We start from the raw sequence: 24,988 nt of genomic DNA, 5'->3' as shown, positions 1-24,988 counted from the left end.
TAGTATATAGATAAATTGGGGGAGAAAAAAGTCCCTGGCCCAATTGTGGTCATAAGTCAAGGACGCTTGTATTTTATCGATGGTAAAATCTCAAAAGCGAGGTCTATGCAGCTCTGCCCCTCTTCTGGGAAAGGAGAACAACAATTGTGTGAAATCACAATGTGGGAACCGAGTGGCCCAGGATCCCTCAGCAAAAGCTTTGCACAAAGATGTCAGGGCCTTCCAAAGTTTATGGCTGGAACGTCCTACACTACGACTTGTGGGTCTCTTTTGAAAGGGCTTGTTCCACTGTGCCCAGCATGACATGTGCCCGCTCTTCTGACTCGGTTTCTATGAATCACCCCCATGGCAGTTTGGGGAGCCATCACTTCCTGTCTTCTCCTGCAGCATTCAAAGGAAACAATGGCCGAAGTGCTAATTTGCAGGCCCCGAGGATGAAAGTCAGCAGGAGACTTCCGTGTGAAAGTCTTCGGGAACAGGGCATCAGGTGGCCAGCGTCCTGTCCCCAAAATTCCCAGCGTGTGACTTTCCAACTTCAAGTCCAGCCCCCCCCACCTCTCCTCTTCTTCTATCGGACGCCTGGAGGTGGCTGCTAAGTTTTGGGAAGAGATGGACAAGGAGATATATAAAGAAAAAGCTGAAAAGGCAGGATCTCGGTGGAACTGTAACACACACACACACACACACACACACAAAGCTGCGCCGTTCCCGAAACTTTGGGTGAGCCTCTGTGCTTCTTTGAAGAATTGAAATATAGCTGTCCCCGGAGAGGAGTCATGCATCTTTTAAAATGTGTTTGTGGGAACGTAGCTCACAGCCAAGGAATGGACGAACCGACATCTGATGTGCGCTGGGGTTTTTGGCAAAGCATGTTTGACTCTGTAGCCCTTACTTAGTTCCAGGAAGATATGTTGGTTATGAGGGAGCGGGGTGGGGGAGTGTAATTCCAGATAATTCGCTGCAGATTATTTATGCTTTGCAGTGGAAAGAGTCGGGAGTTGTGTCTTTCTTATGTTCCACCCGATGAAGTTTTGGCACCACAAAAATCATCCGCTCACTGGGTTTTGCAGCCCGCTGTCAATTTGTCCTTAAATCTGGATTAGTTTAAGGGTACAATAGCCTAATAAACCCAATATATTTGGTCATCCTTATTTTTGGCTTACTCTTTCTCTGGATCATTTATTTGTTTGAAAAGATTTGTCGGGCTGCCCGTCTTAAAAACGCAACTTGGGGCAGCTCACAACCGTCGTAAAAGCCTCAAACCACAAAGCCACAAACCGTCGTTCGATCATGGCTTGTCCTAGTGTGCGAAGCCAGCGGGACTTTGCTGTTTACCAGCATGCAACAATGCGTTCTTCGCCGTTGTGGTTACCAAAAATATTTTTTTCTGGTTCCCATTTAGAGGCTGGAAATGCGCTTTTTTGTTTGCTCTAAGAACACCACAACTCGTCTTTATCTGTTGCAGAATCCATCCACAGCGCCAGCCTTGGAGGCTCCGTAGGAAACGAGGAGATCAAATGTTATGAGTTATGTAAGTCGTGTTTTTAAACTCAGTGGAAGGGCATTTCTGCTCTTTGTGTAACTGTCTGCAGCTTGGCTTTTCTGAGAGTGATTTAATACCCAGGAATAAAGGGACGGAGGAAGCAGCGAAGCTATTTTTCTTCTCGTCCAGATGTGATGCTTCTCTGAATTCCCTTCTCTCCTGCCCACCTGGGTTTCTGAACTGAAGTGATGAAGAAGAGAAGGACCAGGGGGTGACATGAAAGCAGTATTCCGATATCTGAGGGGCTGCCCCAAAGAAGAGGGGTTCAAACTATTCCCCAAAGCACCCGAAGGCTACACAATAATGGATGGAAACTGATCAAGGAGAGATCCAACCTGGAACTAAGGATAAAATTTTCTAACAGTGAAGACAATTAACCAACTAGCCTCCAGAAGTTCTGGGGGTTCAACACTGGAAGATTTTAAGAGGAGATTTGACAACCATTTGCCTGACATGGTATAGGATTTCCTGTCTGAGCAGGGGGTTGGACTAGAAGACCTCCAAGGTCCCTTGCAGCTCTGTTATTCTGTATTCAGATCTCTGCCTCTATCCAACATATAAGTGAAAGCTATTATTTATTCTTGGTCTGGGCTTTCATTCTGAATTTTCATTTTTGCTAGGGGGGGGTGCAGAACAGGCATCTTGGGGCACAAATTCCAGGGGGTTGGGGTTAATTTTTCATCCATCCATGTACTTCGTGGAGGGCCAATAGCTCCCTTGTTGATTGGGGACACAACTCGTTCACGACGGCTAGTCTCACTCAGAAGTTCCTAATGAGTTTCCAAAGGATTCCCAGAGTTGCTCTGGAATCACTTGAATGAGCAAATACAAAAAGTCCGTCCCCACCCCCCAAAAAATTGGTGTTATTATTATATTTCTTTTCAGATTCCTTAGCAAAAATTGAGCCAATCTTCAGCCTCAACTGGCTCGTTTCCCATTTTGTTTGGCCTCCTGGAGCCCCTTCCTTCAAAATTCAGAATAAACATGACACCAGGGGCCGTGGAACTCAAAAAAAAAAAAACTAAAAAAAAAAACCAGAAGACTGAAAACCAACATTAATTGAACCTGCATAACTTTCTGAAATTAACTTGGAATTCGAGGGTTTCTCCTGATGCAATAAATCCCGTTTGTTTATTGTTCTCTGAATCTCCACATGGGAAACAAAATATACCAATATATACTTCTAGACCAAACTGCAATGGGCTTATGTCATTGGTGGGCCCCATGCCATAAGAAAAGGACAGGACCCCTTTCTTATGGCAGGGGTGGGAAACTGTTCTCCAATGCATCTATTTAATATTCTGAACAACAACAACAACAAACAACAAGAAGCAAACAGCAATAAACAATAACAAACAACAAACAACAACAATAAATAAATAAACAACAAATAAACAAACAACAAATAAACAAACAAGAAACAACAAGAAACAACAAGAAACAACAAACAAGAAACAACAAACAACAAACAAACCACAACAAACAAACAACAACAAATAACAAATAACAACAAACAACATCAACAACAAACAACATCAACAGCAACAACAACAGCAACAACAACAGCAAACAACAACCACCCTAGTCTAAAACCTATCTAAAACATTTAGTAAGTTAAATAGTTTAAAAATGCCACTATATACATAGGGCTAAATCACAAATGCCCTGTTTGATTCAAGACAATTCCTGCCTTGGCAAAGAAACTGTTTCTCAGTCTATTGGTCCTCATTTCAAGACAGCTATCACACCTCCCTGATGATAACTGTTCGAAATATGAATGTCCAGGATGAGAAAGGTCTGTGGAGATTTTTAGTGCTCTAGAGAGGAGTCTGCTCTTCACCATCTCTTCCAAAGAAGAAAGAGAGCAACCGATGACTTTTTGTGCTGTGTTGATGACTCTCAGGAGCGTCGTCTTATCCACAGCAGAGCATCCAGCATTCTAGTCCTGTCTCAGGCCAGGAAATCCAGCTGGGTGACTCTAAACCAGTCACTCTCTCGCAGCCCAACTTAGGAAAATAGGAGAGGTTTTTAAGAGATCGGACAATCATTTGTTCTGAATGGTATAGTGTGTCCTGCCTGAGCAGGTGGTTGGATTAAAAGATTTCCAAGCTCCCTTCCAACTATGATATTCCGTTATTCCTAGATACCAAGAATGCCCTAATCTGGAAGAGGAGTCTTTTGTTTGGAAGGAAAGTGATGAGACTCACTCCTTTGAAGTCTTCTCCCAGCTGGAAGAGAAGATCCAGCTTGAGAGATAATGCCTTGCCGAAAAAAGAGGCGGCTTTAATCTATCTCTCCCAAATCCTTGATGGAAAATCATCTCCTCTTTCCATCTTGGCCTACATCCTCCCCCCGCCCCACCCCAGGCCTTCTTCCTGTCCTTCCCCTATCATATCATCTGGTCCCAATATATCCCCATGAAAAATGGAGGAAAACAGGCAACCCATTCTGTCATCCATCATGAACCCGATCAGCTTCTCCATTGTGCTGTGGGCTGAGTTTTTTCACCGTTCTCAGAAACATTCCTAAGTGTTGAGCTGCTTGAAGCAGCTACAACACACATCGACAAAAAAAAACACACAAAAAAATAAAAATAACATGCCAGAAAAATTGCTTTATTTTTCACCCCTAAAATTGTTTTGGCCAAAGTCCCAAGTCCAGTGATATTCAGTTTTGGACCAATTACAGTTGTCTGGCCAATGTGCCATAACTCATCAGAGTTATAAATATCTACTTCTGGCCTTTGGAAGAGAAAGCCCCTAGTAAGGCAGCAGAATAAAGGGTTTCTACAGTGTACCAACGTCTGGCTGAATGGTTGTCACACCAGAATTTATTATTTTGTCAGTAGAACCCAGAAGCTCCTTTCCAAAGAAGTGATGACAACTTAGTGAATTCCATTGCTTAGAAAAGGGGGAGTAAAGAAAGTCTGCCTTGGTTTGGGGAATAAATTGGCCCACTTGTAATTTCATTGGATTTCATTGGGAAAGACTTTTTAAAGAACTTTCAAGTGACGGAATCGTTAACAAAAGCACCATTGTGTTGTGTTGTGTTGTGTTGCATTAGTAGACTAGGCTTGGTGTTAGTTGTGTTGTGTTGTGTTGCATTAGTAGACTAGGCTTGGCTTGGCTTGGCTTGGCTTGGCTTGGCTTGGCTTGGCTTGCCTTGAGTTGAGTTGAGTTGAGTTGAGTTGAGTTGGCTTGGCTTGGCTTGGCTTGACTTGACTTGACTTGACTCGACTTGACTTGACTTGACAGATCTAATATAGCTACCCTCCCCAGTGGACTCTGGGCAGTTTACAAAATATAATATTAAGCACTATAATACTAAATTAAACAACAATAAAAACAAAATGAAAGCTCAAACCAAACAACCATTAAGGCAAAGCAGGACAGCATTGTCAACCCCCAATATGTCAATTCCAATTTACCAACCACCAGCAGTGAATGGGGAAGAGATTGGGGTTTGGAGCCAGAGGCATTTTTCTCTTTGTTTACAGTAGAAAATCTTTGATCTGTAATTTCTTCGCATCTCCCGAGATAAGCATGGTAAGTGTAAAAAGGGCTTCTCTTTACCCTGGTTGTGATTATCTGATGCTGAGACTGGTTACATCTTTAAGAGCTTCCAACATTTTTGGAGATCCATGGAGAAGAAGCCTTCATACCATGATGGTTCTTAAATCTATCTTCTTCTGTTCTATCTTCTATATATATATATAAAAGCGAAAGACCCCTCACGCATCATCACAAAATCCCCAGAACCGTAAAGCCTACAAATTTGAAATTTGGCACATATGTTCCTCTTGGCTTCTAGGGGCTCACTAAGAAAGGATTTTTTTTTTAAATCCCTTTCTTAGAATTTCGTATTCCATTAGTATTTTGTATATTAATAGTATTATTAACACGCTCTGATGCTAAGGAGTTCTACTCCCGCTCCCCTCCTGAAAAGAAATCTCTTCCAAATGCAAAACACAAGCAGAGGACTTTCAGTTTTAGTTTCAGTTTCACAGCAGCAAGCAGCTTTACTACAGAACAGTTGAGCTAAGCCACGCCCAGGCTCCTTGCTGTCTCCTTCTTGCTCACACAGCAAATACTGTTTCAGTTTCCAAACAGCCCTCAACTCTCTTACACACTGATGGGACACTAGCCAGATGAATACCATTGGATGCTGGTAGGCAGAATTCCGCCCCCACCCCCTTATTTTCCTCCCCAAAAACTAAACCTGACCACATAGTTTCGTTAGTGAATCACCGGTATCGAGCTAGTTTAACAATATTTATTATATTAAAATTTTAAATCGACACCCTTCACTGCCACTACTGCTTCCTGCAAGTGTTTGGTGGGATTATTGTTTCCACATAGGCTGACAAATCACGTTGGTGTCCTCAGAGATCCTCAGACCATACTTTGAGAAAGGTCGATCTACAGTAATTTATCCTCACTTCTGAAATGCAGAAATACAAAAATATGTTCCGAGTTGGAGATGGGTCTTCACTGAGTTTTACTCTGCTTTCTTGAAACCCGGTTCTGATGCCGTCCCTATATTGACCACTTGGTTCTCTTTCCTTTCCCGTGACAGAGTATTGGCTGCGATGACTACTTGGGTTCCGATAAGGTGGTGGACAAATGTGGAATCTGCGGAGGAGACAACACAGCCTGCAGGGTCATCTCGGGAGTCTTCAAGCACAGCCTGACCAACCTTGGCTACCATAAAATAGTCGAAATTCCAGAAGGGGCCACCAAAATCAACATCACTGAGATGTCCAAGAGCAACAATTACTTAGGTAAGTCGGTCCACCTCTGCCCAAAGACATCTTCTTCTAGTTGAGTGATCTGTTGGTCCTGCGGATGCCAGAATTCCCTATTCAGCCTTCAGGATCCCTGGGTGTGGTAGGTCCCAAGTGATTTGGAAGAAACCAGATAGAGAATAATGTTTTGGACGAAGTAGATGAAAATATTTTGGACAAAGTAGATGAAAACAGGAGTGGTAGAGTGACGAAGGAGAGTGATGCAAAGAGGTCAACTTTGGAGTTCAATCATACTATCACAAAAGTCATATCAAAATAATGTTTTGTTAAGAAGGAGGAGGAGGAGGAAGAGGAGGAGGAGGAGGAGGAGGAGGAGGAGGAGGAGGAGGAGGAGGAGGAGGAGGAGGAGGAGGAGGAGGAGGAGGAGGAGGAGGAAGCGGCATAAAAGCAAAAAAGAGAGTCAGCCTATGTTGGTTTGAGAAGAGTGTTCCTTGGAACATTGTTGAATGAAAGCTTCTTGGAAGATTGCTTCTTCCTAGAAAGGACGCCGGTCAAAAGAAAGCTCATGAGATCACTTATCCTCTTCCACTGGTGGAAATTGAACCATTGAGTGCTCGAAAACAATAATAGGCTTTGTAAGGAACGTTAGGTGACATGCCAGGGGAGGTATGAGTTAATACATGAGATGAACCAGAAGTGGAGGACCTAAAAAGTTATCTGTCCAATTGGTTCTCTTTGGTCATACCATCTTCTTCCTCCTTCTCCTCCTGCTCTTCCTCTCCTCCTTCTCCTCCTCCTCTTCCTCCTCCTCCTCCTCCTTCTTCTTAACAAAGCATTATTTTGATCTGACTTTTGCGATAGTATGATTGAACCCCAAAGTGGACCTCTTTGCATCACTCTCCTTCGTCGCTCTACCACTCCTGTTTTCATCTACTTTGTCCAAAATATAGATGTCATCATTGCTCCCTAGACGGCCATATACGAAAACAGGAAAGACGCTTCTGATGTAAGCGAAATGGTAGCTAGCGGGACGAAGCAGCAGCTTTGGGAAACTTCAGCCCTGGGAGATTGATTTGGTGCAGACAGGTCTTCAGGCTACATCTACCAAACGTTGGTACTAGCCAAGCTGTGAAGCTCTGGGGATTGAACAAACCCTGGGAAACGGCTTGTGGGTTTTCTTCCCAGGCAGGCCAAGGAGTGCGATTCATTTTTAGAACAGGAATGTTGCTATTATTCTGCCCCATGAAAATGGCACGGTACATTCAATTCAAGGCAACTCCTAAGAAGGAAATATCCCACCCTCACCTTTTTACAAGTTCCCAAACTTTTAATTCCTTCTAGTTCAGAGCTTGTTCTCAAAATCTTTAGCTAGGGAAAGATTCTTCTTCTTCTTTTGGGCCAACTAGTAATCTTCTACCTAGTTAAGGGTAGGTATAGCCTTGATATAATCACATTTGTCAATTGTCTGAAGGGATATCGTGATCTGCTCTTGGTTATCCCAGAGTGTGTCAGCTTTGGAAGCCATATTTTACTTAGAACAGGGGTGTCCAACCTTGGCAACTTTAAGACTTGTGGACTTCCAACTCCCAGAATTCCTCAGCCAGCAAAGCTGAAGTTGAAGTCCACAAGTCTTAAAATTGCCAAGGTTGGACACCCCTGACTTAGAAGCTTCCACACTGCCACATCTTAGTGCCTGGGAATTTGGGAGGGAGGATTTCACGGAGTGGTGGAAGTTTAGACATAACAACCTTCTTCCCATAAAGTCAAGGACAAGTTACTCTGCACCTGGAAAGGAGTGACTGGAGGAATGTCTCCAGTTGGGACAACGGGTGATTGGACCATGGGAAAGACGGGTGGGTGCAGGGGATGGTTTTGTGAATTTCAGTTGGGAAGTGAAAACCCAAAACTCTCAGATTCGGGTTTTTCTCAGATGTGCCAGTATGACTTCTTCAATAAATTCTTACTTAGATAAACTTTGTTTCTGAGTGCTGAATGGAATAGGGAGTTTCACTGGAACACTGACAGAGTGCAGGACATGAAATAACAGATTAAAATTCTAGGGAGGCAGAACCAATTCAACCGTTGAATCATTTATGGACTATATACATCTGCTGCATTGTGTCGTGTATGTATTGCTTTCTCTTGTGGCGTGTCATGTGTTGGGCAGATTTCTGATGCCAGTTCATTGAAAAAGCAGAAGGAATACTGTGATTTGGGTGTTATTGTTTTTCTAAATGTAACATTAAAGTCAGTTGTGTGTCTTACTAGGTTCAGCAGTGGATTGGATGTGTTACTTGAATCGGTTTGGGACCTTGTGGTTTGTTTGATCTCAATGCTCAATTTGGAGACTGTATGGTTAGCTTTGGCTTGGTGTGTTCAAAGACTCATCTCCACCAAAGGCAGGGGATATAAGATGTGTTCCTGCATGTGGTAACTTAGCCAACACATTTTGTTGTCCAAAAGCAAGGGGTTGATTATTCAGCACCTGAGACAACATCATTTCAGCTATCCGATCAATGCTTCATTCATTTGAAATAGATCATAAAACTAACAACAAGGATTGTTCTTTTTCACCCAAAATTAAATCTTTCCCCATCTGTCAAAAGGAGATAAAAATGCTTTTTTTTAAAAAAAAAGCTTAGCTTTAGGCATCTTACTCTTTGGAGTATTTTCAATTGTTTTGGAAGAAAACATACTTCACAAAGCAAACTTGAGACACTAACGCACAATTGGCATCAACAGATGTTTTGGGATATCTTTTGTGGTTGAGTCTTAGATAGGTTTGAGAGCCATATTTTTAATCATTCATTGGTCTTTACAAGATGCTGTTCTTATCAAAGAGAAGGATGGTGGAGACACGGTAGCTGTCTTCTAGTACTTGAGGGGCTGTCATGGAGAAGAGGAGATTCCCTTATTCTCTAAAGCACCGGAGGGCAGGGAAAAAAAGTTAAGGGTGGAAGCTTCTTAAAGAGAGATCCAACCTCAAAGTAAGGAGAAATTTCTTGACACTAAGAACAATTATTCAACGGGACAGCTTGCCTCCTGGAGCTGTGGTTGCTCCATCACTGGAGGTGACAAGCATTTGACCAGAATGGTATAAGACCTCTTGACTTGAACATGTGGTTGGTTTATACTGTTTATGATAGTAACTTGTCTACTTCTGGCAGTAAGTTTGCTTTAGACAACTCAAGAGCTTCAAGAGAGATGAGACAACAGGAAGAATCCTTGCACTTAGGACAAATGAAAGAAAAATGCACGTTTGACCTAGGAAAATAAAAATATTGATCATAAGATCTGATTCCCCAGTGTGATCAGTGTGATCTAGCTGCAACCTTTAGGAAGAACCTGTGCTGTTTGTACATGGATGCATATCTCTGTGGGTGGAGGAGGGCCCATTTGCAGAATACAATTGTGGGTTGCCTCTCCCTTTGGGACCTGAGACTCCTTTCAGAAACACAACTGCTCATGACATTTGGCTGAAGATGCAAAGGGAGAGGTTTTGCATAGTTGTGCAAAAAAAAAAAAATGTGATGAGTTCAGAGACCCTTTCGCTGAAGTTTGTACGAGATTTCTGGGCCCGGCCTTCATCGTTGGGGCCTTGCCTTGAATAGTTCGGGGCCTCCTCCTAGATCTGGAACTCTTCAACAGCATAACAGCTCGGGAGAAAAGAGAAATGGACCCAGCTTGGCAGAAAGCATCTCACTTTATGTGCTGGATTCTGATCTGGCTAATAAATCTCCCCGCTTGAGGTTTAGCGCAGCAGGGATGACATTATTTAAAACAACATTGGTTTTGATAAAGACAGTCAGAGAGTGCAAGATAAGGGAGGGACATGGATTGATGGCTCCGTGGAGCAGACATTTGTGGTTGAAGATCTCAAAGTTGCCTCGCCCAACCTCTTTGACGCTGGCTGGGGATTCGGGGTGATAAAATCCCTCACATCTGGAAGGCATAATAGTGGAGAAAGAGGCTAGACAACAGGGCTAGAGGAGGCATTACCCAGTTCCTTGAGGTAGACATTCCGCCATTCTGGTTCTCGGGTTGCATCTAAATACATATCCCACTGAACCAGAGACGGCCACTTCTGAAGAGCAGATTGGCGTCCCTAAAGGATAACATGGTCTCCTTACCGAATTTTCAGACTAATAAGGATTCCAAGAGCCATCACCCCCAAACCCACAGCAGAAGACCCACAGCTTTCTGAGAAACAATGAACCCCTCGTGATTACCCCCCTAAAGCTGCTAAAAAAAAACCACGAAAGAATCAGGAAAATCCCACTGCCCCGATATACATAGATTTCTTTTTGTGAGTTCAGATCCCACCTTAGGTGTGAAAGAAAGCCAGTTGGGTGACTTTGGTTCTTTACTCTCTCAGCCCAACCCACTTCACAGGATTGTCGTTGTTGTGAGGAAAACCAAAGGAGAAAGGTGTGTTGGATATGTTCGCTGCCTTGAGTTATTCGTAAAACGCCAAAAAGTGGGATACTTTTTATCAAACAAATAAATATGAGGCTGTCACTGGCCCAGGGCATTCAGCCGAATTTGTGCCCGAGGAAGAACAAGAAACCCCCTGCATCTCCTGGTTTCTAACTAGGTGCCTTTAACCAAACTGGCTCTCTTTGTAACATACTGTACTATAGTTTGTGCTGTAGATAAATAGAATGTCTACTTTTAAATGCAGAAATTGTGGTTTTTTCAAAAAAAAAAAAAAAAAACTACTGCTGTTGAGAGAAGAAAAAAAAAACAAGGAAAAGAATGGTGTGAAAAGCTATTAATATTTTTGGTTGAGTCCTATTGAGGCATGAGCTAAGTTTGGTATTTGGAAGAATTATTTGCTTAGTACACGCTAAGGAGTCGGCATTAAAATGATTGTGGGAAAAAGCCCACAAATTTGATTAATGTGCAAGCGAAAGTTATTTCTGCTGTGTAAAGAATGCATTTGGAAAAAGCCTAGAGTTATATTTCTGTCTTGTGTGAGAGCCTGCGTCGCACTGCGATTAACTCTTTCAGCTGACATCTGCTTAACACTTTGTCATGTTTATCCCTGTCTTCCTTCTCCATTCTGAAATATTTCCCTTGAAATGTCACCTTGAAAGAAACGATGAATAAAAGCAGAACGAAACCTTTGAACACAAATCTATAGTTGTGTGCAAGCAAGCACGCAAAGGAACACATTCCAACAAAATAGTGCACTTGTCCTTGGAGGGAAGATCTTTGATTGGCTGTTTAGTTGGAAAACATCACAGAGCTTCAGGTTTCTTTCTTGGCCATGGTGGACCTGCTACTCACAACCCTCATACATTTTGATCAATCAGCTCTCATGTATATGTATGTAAAGTTATCAGGGTATTGGTTTGTTGTAGGATGTTGCACGCATGCAAAAGTTAAATGAAAGTTCTCAAAACCTGGAAAAGTGGAAGGGCTGGCAACTGGATATGTAGGACACCTCAAAGTCAAAGAGCGGTGGAGGAAAAAGGTTTAGGGTTTTCTGTTGGAACAGGATGCGGGACTAAAATAATCAGGGGAGACAGGATAGCAGTCTTCCAATATTTGAGGGGCTGCCCCAGAGAGGAGGAAGGGGGTCAAGCTATTTTCTAAAGCACCTTTGAAGGCCAGACAAGGAATAATGGATGGAAACTGAACAAGGAGAGATTCAACCTGGAAATAAGGAGAAATTTTCTGACAGTTGAGAACCATCAATCCATGGAACAGAAGTTGCCTTTGGAACTTGTGGGAGCTTTCAAGAAGAGACTGGACTGCCATCTGTCAGAAATGGTGTAGGGTCTCCCACTTGGGTGGGAGGGTTGGACTAGATGATCTACAAGGTTCCTTCCAAGTCTGTTATTCTGTTAAAACCCCCAAGGTCCCTTCCAACTTATTATTCTGAAAGGACAAAGAGATCAAATTGCCCAACGAAGGGTCATCTTCAATACTTTGTCCCATCAAACTCTTTCAGTTTGGATCTGAAAGGCCCAGCCTAGTTAGGTGTTGTGGGTCAAAACCATTTCCCTCCATCCTCTATTCGTTTGTTGAACAAAAACGGAAATTAGAAGGCTAGTTATAAGTTTCACCAAAGTTTTGAGCGAATCTTCATCGGTGCCTTAACTAGAGAAACTTCATTGTTGATCTACGAGATTCCATTCTTGATCCCCTGGTTTGTTTGTTTTTTTGTAGCAATAAAGCTCAAATAGGGAGCCAAACCAAGCTTCGTCACTTGTTCCCAGTGCTATGGAGTCCCACTGCGAGTGCAAAAAAAAAATATGACTCAAGTGCACATGATTGATGCGCAAGCTAAAGTTATTTCTGCTGGGTGAAGAATGTATTTGGGCAAAAAGAAACAGGAGTTGTATTTTTGGTTTGTGGCAGAGCGTATGTAGCATTGCAATTAACTCCTGCAGCCAACGTGCATTGTGAACACCGAGCCTGTGCTTTTCTTATTTTATCCCAAAATATTAGGGTGGACAGTGTTGATTTGATCCAGCAAGATTCTTAATTCATCTCAGATTTCTCTGAGATTTCTTAATTCATATCAGCTCTCTTAATCGAAATCAGATTTGGGTTATGTGGGAAACGGGGATGTTTCTAAACTGTGAACATGGATTTCTTTCTGTGCCTTCTTCCTGTAACACATAATTGGAGAACGTCTGCCAACAAACTTACAATATTGGCTTAGAGAGGTCAGTTAAAGACAAAGACGGTTTCCCGAGTTTCTGGGGAGAAAAACAGTTTAAAAACCCAGCTTGGGCCGTCTCAAATTTTATTCACCATTCTTTCCCTTATCGTGCTTCTTCAGAAACTGCCAACATGATTAAAAGATCAGTTTTCTGCAACTCCTTTTTGTCCCCTTGCAACCTTTAATCACGCAGGCTATTAGTTGGTAATTTTAACCTCTCCCTGTTTCAGCCGTTGCTTCTACAACAGAACATGGCTGGTTTTGTTCTCTCAGTCTGAGAAATTCCACGCTTATAATTACCAGAAAGGGCTGAAATGTTCAATAAAAGCATGCAAAAGGCCCAGCCTTTCTTTGCAAAAACAATCGATCTCATTTTTACTATTAATGTGATGGAATTCAGGGCATCTTGTGCCAAGCTCAAAAGCGATTGAAAACCACAGTCAGGTTAAAACTCTCCCAAAGAAATCTGAACCCTACAATTAATATTGACTTGAGTCTTGACAAAACACTAGCCTGTGTTTGTTTTGATGTCAAGATCCAGGGCTGGAAGCCATCTGTCCTGATTACTGATCAATAAATAGCGGGATGAGAGCAATGCTTCATACAGGAAGCAGCTTAGATATTGCGTTGGGAGGAAGGGGATACATTAGTGAGTTTGCTTGTGGGCTCTGAAGACGTGGTCTACAATTGATTGATTGATAATTGTCCGTACCATTGAGTCACTGTCAGTTCTAAACCCAATAAGTGATTTTCTCATTGCCCCAACCTAGTCCATCAGCTCTTTCATCCATCACTACTGTCCATCCATCTGGCTAATGGTCATCCCCTTCTTCTCTTTCTTTCAGTACTTCCCAGTATTACAGCCTTTTCTATCTTCACTTAATGTCTCTGAAGTAGGACACTTTGAGTCTGGTCATTTGAGCCTTGATTGAGACCTGAAGATCAGCAAACCTATTTCAAACCACTGTGATCTGGCACCGCGCTATGGTTCTGCTGAGAATCAGTGGACTAAATCCAGTCTCTTAAGAATATGGCAAGCTATACTCAGATTAGAGTCCAAATAATAGATCTGGAGACAGTGGAGATCCGTGGAGAAGGAAAACAAGTTTATGGTCCAGATGTGGGACATGGGAGAAACTTTATAGCTCTCAAAACTTTGAAGGAATTCTAAATACTGGAAGCAACATTTGTATTATTGAGGTTTTCACCAGTGGTGAGATTCAAATTTTTTTATTACCGGTTCTGTGGGTTCTATGGCTTGGTGGGCATGACTTGGTGGGCGTGGCAGGGGAAGGGTACTGCAAAATCCCATTCCCTCCCCGGCTCACTAACCTGCTTTCCAGCTCCATTCTCCTGGGCAGGGCAACCAAAGAAGACCCGGCCGATCAGCTGGGACTCTGGAGGCAGAGAATAGATGGGGTTGGCGGAGCCAGTCAGAGGTGGGATTGGCTGGATCTCCCAACTACTCAAAATTTCTGCTACTGGTTCTCCAGAACAGGTCACAACCAGCTGAATACCACCTCTGGTTTTCACCAGCCAATTCCTGAACCTGGAAACTTGATATAATTCCTGTACAGATCAGGAATAGTTTAAAAAAAAAAAACTACCCTGAAGGAATAATAATAATAAATCCAGTTTCTCTGATTCTGCAATTTGGCAAGCGGTTAGAAGAAACTTTCCGAGGGCATCATGGATGCGCCAACTTGATTCTTCATTTGTATGCTAAGTCCCACTTTGACTGTGTCCAGCCTTACTGTGACTCCTCACATTCTCAATTAAAAAACAACAACCCATCGTAATCCTTCTTTTGAATTTCTTAAGCTCTTCCCTTGAATTATGTAACAAGGCAACGCGACTGATTCGAGATTTAGAGACTTCTCCACTCCCCTTTCAAGAAACCTTGCAGGAGAAGTAATATTGCATCCTAGGGATAAAGACTTCAATTAGTAAATCTTCCCGTTAGCTTTTTTATTTTTTTTTGAAAGGCTTGATTACAGTTTAAAAATAGAGCTGCATTTAATTGGATTTGACCGTTTGGCTTCGCCTAAATGCAGCCGTTGAGTCCACTGACTCGTTTCCAGTTAGCTTTTTTTTTTTTGATGATCCCTGTGGCCTCCTTCCGGTCCATGATATCTTGTAGACAACCTGAAACTTCAGCGATGTTCAGGGACAGCCTTCCCGTCTGGTGTCCTCCATCTGGGTTGAACTGTGGTCCTCAGAACATCTGCAGAACCTGGAAGGAAGAAGGTATACAAGTGATACCTCCCTCGGCCTTCACATGTAGGTAGGGGGAGGTATCCCTGCTTTTTCTTTGAGGATGCAAGGATTGACCTAAGATACGGCGATGTGTCGATGTTGGCTCAACCAGTTGTCTTCTCTTCCTCCTCCTTCTTGAGTAATGCCACCTCCACGTTTCCCATAAGACGTATCTCGTCTTCTTTTCCTTCATCCTCATTCTTGGATTTTGGATAATACCTCATCCAGATTCATTTTTTTTTTTCCTGGGTTGGTCCGTTGTACATTTTCCAAGAAGACCATCATCCCATTTTGGAGTTGGTTCTCTCAAACAGCTCTCAGAAGAAACTCCCAGGTCCCAATAATGTATTGCATTCCATTCAGGGAAACAAATATTGCAAATATTTTTAACGACTTTCATAAAACTCCAGAACATGTTTTCAAGTTGGAGAGGCATCAGCCAATTCCCTTGGTCCCAGCACAGCTCGTGAATTTAGCTGGATTAAGTGACCAAATCAGAAATTACATTCATATGCTTCCATCTGCTTAGGAGCCTTCCTGAAAAAGATGTCCTCTTCCCTTCCATTGTTTTTATGTCGGGGTGCCTTTCCATGCGTTTCCTGATGCTCAGGAATCAGGTGTTGTCAGGAGGGGACCGAGAGTTCTTTGAAGAGGAAAGGGTGGAGCTGAGTCAACAAAACAGTTCAGGGATTTCGGAGCAGGTTTAAATTATCGTCTTCTTCTGTAACAAATATGTAGCAAGCAATTTTTCGGGTGGAAATGAAGGTCCGGACCAGAGAGTCTGGTGAACTTTCATAAAATAAAATCAGGACAACTCACTTATAACAGCCTTGCTTAGCAAAGGAAATTCTGATTCCCATTGTGGTCGTAAGTCAAGAATTATTTGCCTTTATTAACACCAATATTGCAGAAAGTTAGGGTGGGGGGTTTACTGAATTCCTTGGCTAACTCTCTTTGGAAGAGAGCTGGCCCTATTCTAAGTAGTTAACCTGTCTCTTTCCTCATTTGCAATTCTGATTCACAATTTGGAAATTCAGCCCATTTTTTTCCCCCTCCAGCATAGCTACTGATTTTACAGGGAAAAGAGACTACATTGTTCAACATTTCCCCTTCTCCCCGGCGTAAAAACTCATCAAGGGTTTTCATTTGAACAGTGTGAAATGGGAATTCTCCATCTTGCAGGGTTTAGCAGTTTTATCACTCAATGTCCCAGATGGACAATGGTCTACCCCTTGAATAGTTCTCATGCTGTTCAAATATCACTCCCCCTCCTCTCTCTTTGGCAGCTTCCCATTCATAAAGGGAATAAAAAAAAAATGTCTTTCTCTCTCTCTAAAGCCCATTTCCAAACAATGCAGACACTGCCTTTCTCAAGAAATCAGCTGGTTTTCCAAGCATTGGTGATGAAGTGTAAGTTTTCAGAAATGTCCTGCTGGTTTGCTCTTTGGAAAGCCAGTGTTTAAGCAACAAGAAAGAATCTGATGATAATTTAATCTACTCAGGGACAAAGCCCTTCTCTGTGGCATTTGCTGCCCCTGCCTTGCCAAGCTTTCAACACCTTATTTGTCTCCGTATCGCAAGCACTTCTTTTGTGCAATCTCCAAATTGCACAATCTGAAAAGTGCAGATATTGCGGTGGGGAAACGGACCCCTATCTCTGTGTGTAAGTTGAAGAATGTTGGGGTCATGGTCAGATTGCGTCTTGGTTTGGGGTTTATGGTTTGAGTCCAAGTTAAATGTCTCCATATTCCCCCAAAATGCACAATACAACACAGCCAGTATACAACACAATGCAGAATGCAATGGCGGTTTAAGAAATGGTGAGGTTTTTCAATCTAAAAAACCAAACAAACAGATAAACAAATATATTTGCCCAAATAAGCAAGAATATTTTAGCCTAAAGGCAGGAAGACAGTGCTGGGAGAGAGTGACTAACAGTGAAGGAACGATGTGCCCCTGCAGTCATTATTCTATTAATTGTAAAATATTTCACTCTCATCACCTATTTTTCTGTGTGGCTCAGAGGATTTAAAACCGAGCCAGAGCAAAGGTGGGGAATTGATTTCCTTGGCTGTCCATAGTATTTTCAGCAGTCTTCTCCAAGTTCAAAGTTTAAAGGCATCAATAACCTTCCTATCGTGCTTTTTAACTAAGTCCAATTTGGGGCTTCCATAGAGACTCGCGCGGGAATACCATGGTTTGCACGATTCCGAGATTGCACAGTTCAAGATTGTTCGTACTACTTTATGTATCAAGATCTGCTTTTCTGGGAAACGTCATCTTGTAATTCAGATGGAATGAATTTTGTAAGCCTCGTAAGTGAAGGGTAAGTTGCAGGCTGAACGATGCAGGGAGATCTCAAAAGGAGAATTAAAGATGGGAGGTGAAAAGTTATCTAGAGGTAATTTTGTTTCAGATGAAATATGGGGATCTTCTCATCGGCTATTTCTGCCCGTGAAGTCTGTCTCAAATGAACTTCAGGTCCAAATATTTGAAGAGAACAATTTGCTGATTGCTATTGACAAGCTTAATCTGTGATGACTACACAACCAGATGTTGATGTGTGTTCTGGCTTTCAGATACAGAATATCTCTGCAAAATTTCATTATTAACTTTTGAATCCTAGCTCCATATACAAGCATATACCCGCCGCTACATATCTAGCATCAATTTTAAAAGCTTGCCACTGCACTGAATATAACTGGCAATTTGCTGGTGATAATCCCTGCCTTGGACAATATGCGATTCCTCCTTTCCTAACAAAATTAGGAGAAATAAGAAATTCAGCTATGGGTTTTTCCTACAGATGAAAGATGCTGTTTTCCCCACGTCGGATTGAAGTCTATAGAAGAGAGCTTTTGTTCATGATCTTATCTTCCAGTGATTGGGTTTATCACCAGAAACGCCCAAAGATTTATTTCAACTTCCACTAAGAAGTGATTCCGTTTAAGGGAATGTGGCCTTAGAAAGATTAATTGAGAAAAACTTTTGAGACCTTCAAGCACAAATATTTATAGTTTTACTGAGAGGTGATAAGTGTTGGACTCAAAACACTTTCCTTGCATAGTAACTGTTGTACCAGATAACCTTTTTCCCATTATAGTTGTGCTTCTATTTTCTCTTTTTCTGATTCCTGGTTCAGCTACGACAATGATGGAAGGATCATCCATGGTCCATATATGTAGCTGTCTCAGCACCATCGGAAGTTCTGGTGCTGAAAAGGAGAAAATTCATCAATGACTCATCAAGAAATGCATACCTTATGAGATCCATAAGCTCCTATCATGATAAGAAGCTTCCTGGGGAAATGTGTAAAGATGTGCAAAGTTAAGCGGAACCATTTATAGAAGGAAAGATTTGAGATACTGGGCAAAACCATTTGCCTATCCTTATAAGCACCTTCCATCCAAGAAATAGTTGGATCTAGTCTTGTAGGACAGAAGAAGGTAGAACTAAAAACAGTAGGAATGGTAAAGTCAGTACCATGGACAGTTCACAAGAGATGATAGTAGTATTAAGGACAACAAGCAGATACTTGAAAGGTTACTCTTACTAAATTCAAGCATCCACTCTACCTGAAAGATTGTGGCTCACGATTATGTTATTGTTGAATCCTCACAACCACAGAGATGGATTTTCTCCATGATGGTCTATTACTAATTTGCTCTTCCAGGTCTCCCGATGGGACGCTCATCACCACTGTAACTGTCCACCTTGCTTTTAATTATTGCTTTCTTTAATTCTTTACTTTCATTCATATTTTCTTCTCGTTGTTCCTACAGCACTACGGAGTCGATCAGGACGTGCCATTATCAATGGGAATTGGGCAATTGATCGACCTGGGAGATACGAAGGAGGAGGAACAATGTTTGTCTATAAACGGCCCAACGAGATCTCAAGTACTGCTGGGGAATCCTTTTTAGCAGATGGCCCAACCAATGAAATCTTGGATGTCTATGTAAGAGTCAAAGATTTCAGATAATAATTTTGTTTCTTTATTGAACTAGAGAAACCATCCTCAACCATTAGAAGTTAGGAAATCATTTACTCATGGATAAAATCGTTTTCTAGGTTAATTTTTCATTTGGATATGTTGAGAAGGAAGTCAGAGACCTGGGCAGGTATGTGTGTGTGTGTGTGTGTGTGTGTGTTTATTCATTTATAATGTAGGGTCAGACTTGTCTCAACTTGAACCTTTAAGCAAGAACGATCCTTAACTCCATTTGTTAAGAAAGTTATAGTTTACTAAAGATCAAGTGAAATACAGTAGAGTGAAGTCAGGATGGAAAAGCATGGAACTTCCTAAATGTAACTTAGTGGCAGTTCTGACTCCTAGTCTCTTGATGGGTACATTTGTTTATTTTATTTTATTTTATTTACTAAACCTATGTGCTTCCTATCTCTGGACTTGAGAAGGGGGCAGAAAAATGTGAAGATGAATAAAGCTACATTTTTTTTAATGGAGTTAATGTCCTTAAGATCACCACCAGGGATAAGAATGTCTGTTTTGCTTAACAACCAAGTGCCCAGTCCTAACTGTGGTTGCTAAATGAGATTTACCTGTAGTTTACATCTTTTTGTGGAGTTGGTTTCCTGATCTGGTCTACCTGGGTTCGTGCGTTGGAGTCAACTCAATGAATGTGAGGCTTTTCTTCCTTTCACAGATGATTCATCAACAGCCCAATCCAGGTATACATTATGAGTACATTATTCCAGGTCCCAACACTATCAGTTCCCAGGTGCCTCTTCACAGACGGCCAGGTAAGACGATTTTCACTTTGTCTTGATTTGCAGGGACTTCTTAAGGCATTTTCCCATCCTTTTAATGGCAGCAAAGGGTTTTCTTTGATGCATCCCGTAAAACTATCTTTAAAAAGAAAATATCACATTTGTCCCACTGGGCTTTGTTTTTTTTTTTTTCTTGGAGACATTTCACTTCTCATCCAAGAAGCTTCTTTAGTTCTGAAGCTTTTTTCCAGTTGAATCAGAACCGGAGAAGCTTCTTGGACGAGAAGCAAAATGTCTTCAATGAAAAACAAAGTCCAGTTCTTTTTGAAAAAGCCCCTTCGGGACAACCATGACTTGGATGACGGAGAATCTCCATAGACATCACACTTGTCATTGTTGCTTTTAGGGTACCACAAACTCGATAGCTTTATCAAAAGATATTTTCTAGGAAACTCATCTACCTGCTCAATGCACCAGGTGTGGTTTCTCTAGCTTTTCCAAGGTTATTTGTTTGTTTCACCTACACTCTGTGAAAGAATTAAATGCTTCCGAAAGGTTATTCTGTGGTCTTTCTGGATATTTCTGCACAATTCTCTACATGCAAAAGGAATTTTTATCCTTATAGATAAAACAGATTTTATTCATGGAAAATACAGAGGGTGGGGGGAATAGGACTAGGGAAAAAGGCCTTTTTAAAAAAATTCTACCCAACTTCTCAGTGTATTTTCATAAATTGCGTCTTTCTCCCAATTTTGGGGTAGAATAAAGAGCACATTTTTTTCTCACACCAATTCTTTCCCCCTTAATTGCCAGCTATTTAGCTGGTGTGTTTCCCATTGTTGCTTCACGCCAGAATGCTTTAACAGAATGCTCTGCGCTATTGTAAGATCAGTCAAAGAACAAACGTTCAACTTTTCAGCCTGGTGACAAATAGAATATCTTATTCTAAACAGTTCATGGCCTTTGCATCTTTCAAAACCATCCTGGTGCTTTGTGGTTCACTGCTACAAGAAACCTCTGAACTTAGCTGGTCGTCCCCACCCCCCAAGTCCTGAGGAGCTCGGGGCCGTTTGTATTCTGGCTAGCTCAGGGCTGAGAAAGAAATGTTCCTTCTTGTGATGTGATTGACCTCATGTGCCTAGGGGAGCCATTCAATGGCCAACTGGACGTGACAGAAACTGTGAATTATGAGGAGGAAGATTTGCATCAGGAGACGAGCAGTCACCCAAGACAACCAGGGATGAGTCAGCCTGCAAGATTTCCTTCCCAAGTTCCAGACAACCAAGTCCCGGTTGGCCAGCCTCCGCGACGTAGCCGGGAACATAACTGGAAGCAAATTGGAACAACCGAATGCAGCGCGACTTGTGGGAAAGGTTTGTAGCGGAGAACTCACCGATCTGACCTTACAAAGGCTTCCATCTGCCAAGGGCCAGAAGTGGAGGAGGTGGAGAATTTAGCTCTTGAATCATTTATTTATTCAATTTCTATAACTGTCCATCTCTGCCAAGTGATTCTGGGTGGCTTCCAACTCTAGAATTCTAAAACAGTTAAAATAATGAAAACAGGCAGAAAAGACACACAAACAGCAGCCAACATAGTTAAACAATTAATGGTGGGATCAAGAAACAGGGCCCTCAGCAGATCCTGATCCACAGGTTTGGGTACATAGCCAAGTTTTTAAAGCCTTACGAAAGACCAACCATGTTGGAGCACCAAACAGTGTCAGATCTCCCTTTCTTAATATTTGGGATATCTTCAGGGCCTCCCAATGCCAGCTGACATTTCCCCTCCCAAATAGAATTCTTTATTGGTCAAGTGTGATTGGACACACAAGGAATTTGTCTTGGTGCAAATGCTCTCTGTGTACATAAAAGAAAAGATACATTCGTCAAGAGTCAAGAATCATAAGGTGCAACACTTAATGATAGTCATAGGGTACAATAAGCAATCAAATCATACTAGGAAACAGTCAATAAAAATCATTGGGATACAAGCAACAAGGTTACGGTCATACAGTCACAAGTGGGAGGAGACGGGTGGTAAGGAGTGATGAGAAGATTAACAGTAATAGTAGTGCAGACTTCGTAAATAGTTTGACAGTGTTGAGGGAATTATTTGTTTAGCAGAGTTAAACATTAAGGCGTTAGGGAAAAAACTCCCCTTGTGTCTAGTTGTTCTGGTGTGCAGGGCTTTATAGCATCGTTTTGAGGGAAGGAGTTGAAACAATTTTATGTCTGGGATCTGAGGGGTCTGTAGATATTTTCACAGCCCTTTTTTTGACTCGTGCAGGATACAGGTCCTCCATGGAAGGCAGGTTGGCAGTAGCTGTTTTTTTTCTGCAGTCATCTAATTTACTGAAGGTAAAATCATCTCCGTTACTGAAGGTTGACTTCACGAGGAAAAATTTCAAGAAATTCCTTGCTGGGAAAGTTTCCTGATGATGTAATTTCATTTGAAGTTTAGGTCTTTCTAGAAATTTTTCTTTTTTTTTCAGACCTGAGGTGAAGAATTCCCTTCTTGGCCAAGGGTCCAACGCTTGAATGGAAGCTTTGCAACCTTCCTAGAAAGGAAAGGCTGAGCTACCTCTCTGTCCCCATTGGCCAAATCCAAAGCAGCTGCCAGAATTGTCCACATTTTGGATCCAAGGAAGCTGCCTATTCCAAAGACTTTGGGGCAGGTTTTCCTTTCCCCGGTCATGCCCTGTCCCTTGAGTTCCTCGGTTGGTCATTCTTGGGAACGTTGGTGGCTGTGAAAATAAGATTTGCTAGCCCCTGGGATATTTTTTATGGCTTTGATAGAAGCAGCATGCTGAGAGAGGAAACTATAGCAGAAGAGGAATTGTGGAGGCTGGCCAAAACTTCCGTATTTTCTGTAAACTCACTCACTCTGGAGGAGAAAAATAGCCCTCGAAGCAAAATGATTGCAAATTAGCTTTTTGGGAAGCAGGAAGGTTTCCTGGTTGAGTACACCGCTGAATATATTGCATTTGGCTTTGGCAGAAACTTCCCTTTTCATTTCCTTTGTGAGTAAATCGGGCCTGGTTTTTTCATGGCCTGTCAAGCAGGACCAACTGGGAAAGCCAATTCCTCTCCCGACTCCACCAATCCTGCGCTGTGAATGAAAGGACCTTGGGAAATACCTCGTGAGAATTTGAGGGGATGGAAAAATAAAACACACACACTGAATGGACAGCTTGGCTTCATTCGTTCTGCGGTGCCCAGGGTCTAAGACATGAATAAGTAACTTGTCAGGATTCCGACGGTTACCCCCAATTAAATCATGAGTCTCGAGCCAAACTTCCAAAACTTTAAAAGGATTTATTAGGAGTGAACATGTCAGGCACTGCCTGGGGTGCAGCTGACTCTGAGGCACATAATTCAGTCACCCTTGACCCTGGTTTTCCCCTCACCCCCTGGGTGTATCATACAGTAATTCATCTTCTCCAATGGGACACCTCCATAGCCAAAAGTCATCAATCATGCTCTCCAGTTAGATCTTTGCGCGGCAGTAACTTCAGTCACCTGGTTACTATCTTTGAAAACATTTATGGAATGCAGTTTCGGTTTGCAAGCTGCTGCACCGCTCCCCTGTCCCTTTCAGTTGGCAATTCTAAAAAGACTAGAGAAATATTCTATGAGTTGACATAGCTGACAATAAGTGACCGAGATAAGACCTCCAGAAGCCACAGCCAGCGTGGCCCACGTGGGGAGATTCTGAGAGTTGTGAGTTCAGCAACCTTCCAAGTCTCCTCCAGAGAGTTGGGCCTTCATATCACATGTCCAGAGTAGGATCATTTGAACCCTGGTCAAATTTGAACCTAATTAAGTAGGCCTTGCACTACCGCTCTGAGTTGACACTCTTCTCACAAAGCTCCTTGCATTTCATCACTGAGCATCTTGCACAATGCTCCCAATGTTCCACAGCCTTCAAGGTTCCTCCTTGTCTGGTGAGAACTGCAACCTTGTTGTCAAAATCTACTTTGCAGTTGGCCTGGATTCAAGAGCATGTCATATTTTGACTGGGGAGACAATCCAACTTGGTCCAGATTCCTGCCCTGGAGAAATTGGCAATGCAGAGAAACTTCTCTGGTTTAAATTCAGGAAGAGGGCTTGGTTCCAAGGACTGCTGTGAGAAATTATATATATTTCTTTATATACATACATACGTATGTGTATATATATATATATATACATATATATAATTTCTCACAGTGGGAAAATACCCGAACAAAGCTGAATACCATATAAATATATCTATCTATCTATCTATTTATCTATCTATCTATCTATCTATCTATCTATCTATCTATCTATCTATCTATCTATCTATCTGATATTCAGCTTTGTTCGGGTATTTTCCCACGTCATTATAGTTGTGCTTTTAAAGTTGTAGCAACGTTTCGGCAGAATCTCATCTGCCATCATCAGGCTTCTGTATTGAGTTCGTCTGTGAGTCAGACTTTTACAGTTGTTTCAGTTTTAAATTTGGGGCTAGCCTATTGCTGTGCCAGAATGGTTTTTTTCTTCATCCTGATTGGTTGGAAGTCTTGGTCTGTGTTTATTGGTCTTGGAGTTTGCTGTGGAGTTGGAGTTTGCTCACAGTCTTACTAAAACCGGTTCCAATTGTGCGAGGTTTTGTTGTGGCGGTTGTTTCTTTTCAAACAGAGGTCCGCAGTCCAGGGTGGAAGAGCCCTGCAGCTTTTTGCAGCCAAATCAAGCGAAGAACCAACATTTTTTTTTCTTTTTAGACTCTTAAAGAGACATTTACGGTGACCTAAAAGCGGTTCTCTTAATCAGATTCACAGCTCTTGGCTGAAACTCAGAAAGATGTTTTCGTTGCTTGTTGGCCTGTTGATTCTCTTTGGGGAACAAAACTGGATTAAACACACAGAGACACAGACACAGACAGACAGACAGACAGACAGACACACAGACACACAGACGCACACACACGATGGGGTAGAGAGAGGGAGAGAGAGAGAGATGGAGGAGGGAGGGGGAGGGAGGGGGGAGAGAGAGAAGGAGAAAGAGAGGGAGAGAGGGAG

General features: G+C 42.1%; 1 protein-coding gene across 3 annotated transcripts in view; it reads left to right on the top strand.

The window, feature by feature from the left end:
* The window catches only part of THSD4 (thrombospondin type 1 domain containing 4), a 147,264-nt gene that overhangs the window by 100,318 nt on the left and 21,958 nt on the right, over window positions 1–24,988 (top strand). For all 3 annotated transcript variants that reach the window (XM_087941658.1, XM_026709778.2, XM_087941659.1), the window contains 4 exons: window positions 6,119–6,323; window positions 18,999–19,174; window positions 19,881–19,977; window positions 21,087–21,317. In XM_087941658.1, the coding sequence (XP_087797784.1) occupies window positions 6,119–6,323; window positions 18,999–19,174; window positions 19,881–19,977; window positions 21,087–21,317 (709 nt within the window). The remainder of the gene's footprint in view (window positions 1–6,118; window positions 6,324–18,998; window positions 19,175–19,880; window positions 19,978–21,086; window positions 21,318–24,988) is intronic.

This window comes from Pseudonaja textilis, chromosome 13, assembly GCF_049901715.1.
Source record: "Pseudonaja textilis isolate UNSWEBS1 chromosome 13, rPseTex1.2, whole genome shotgun sequence".
Lineage (NCBI taxonomy): Eukaryota > Metazoa > Chordata > Lepidosauria > Squamata > Elapidae > Pseudonaja > Pseudonaja textilis.
This window is presented reverse-complemented; position numbering and strand designations above follow the sequence as displayed.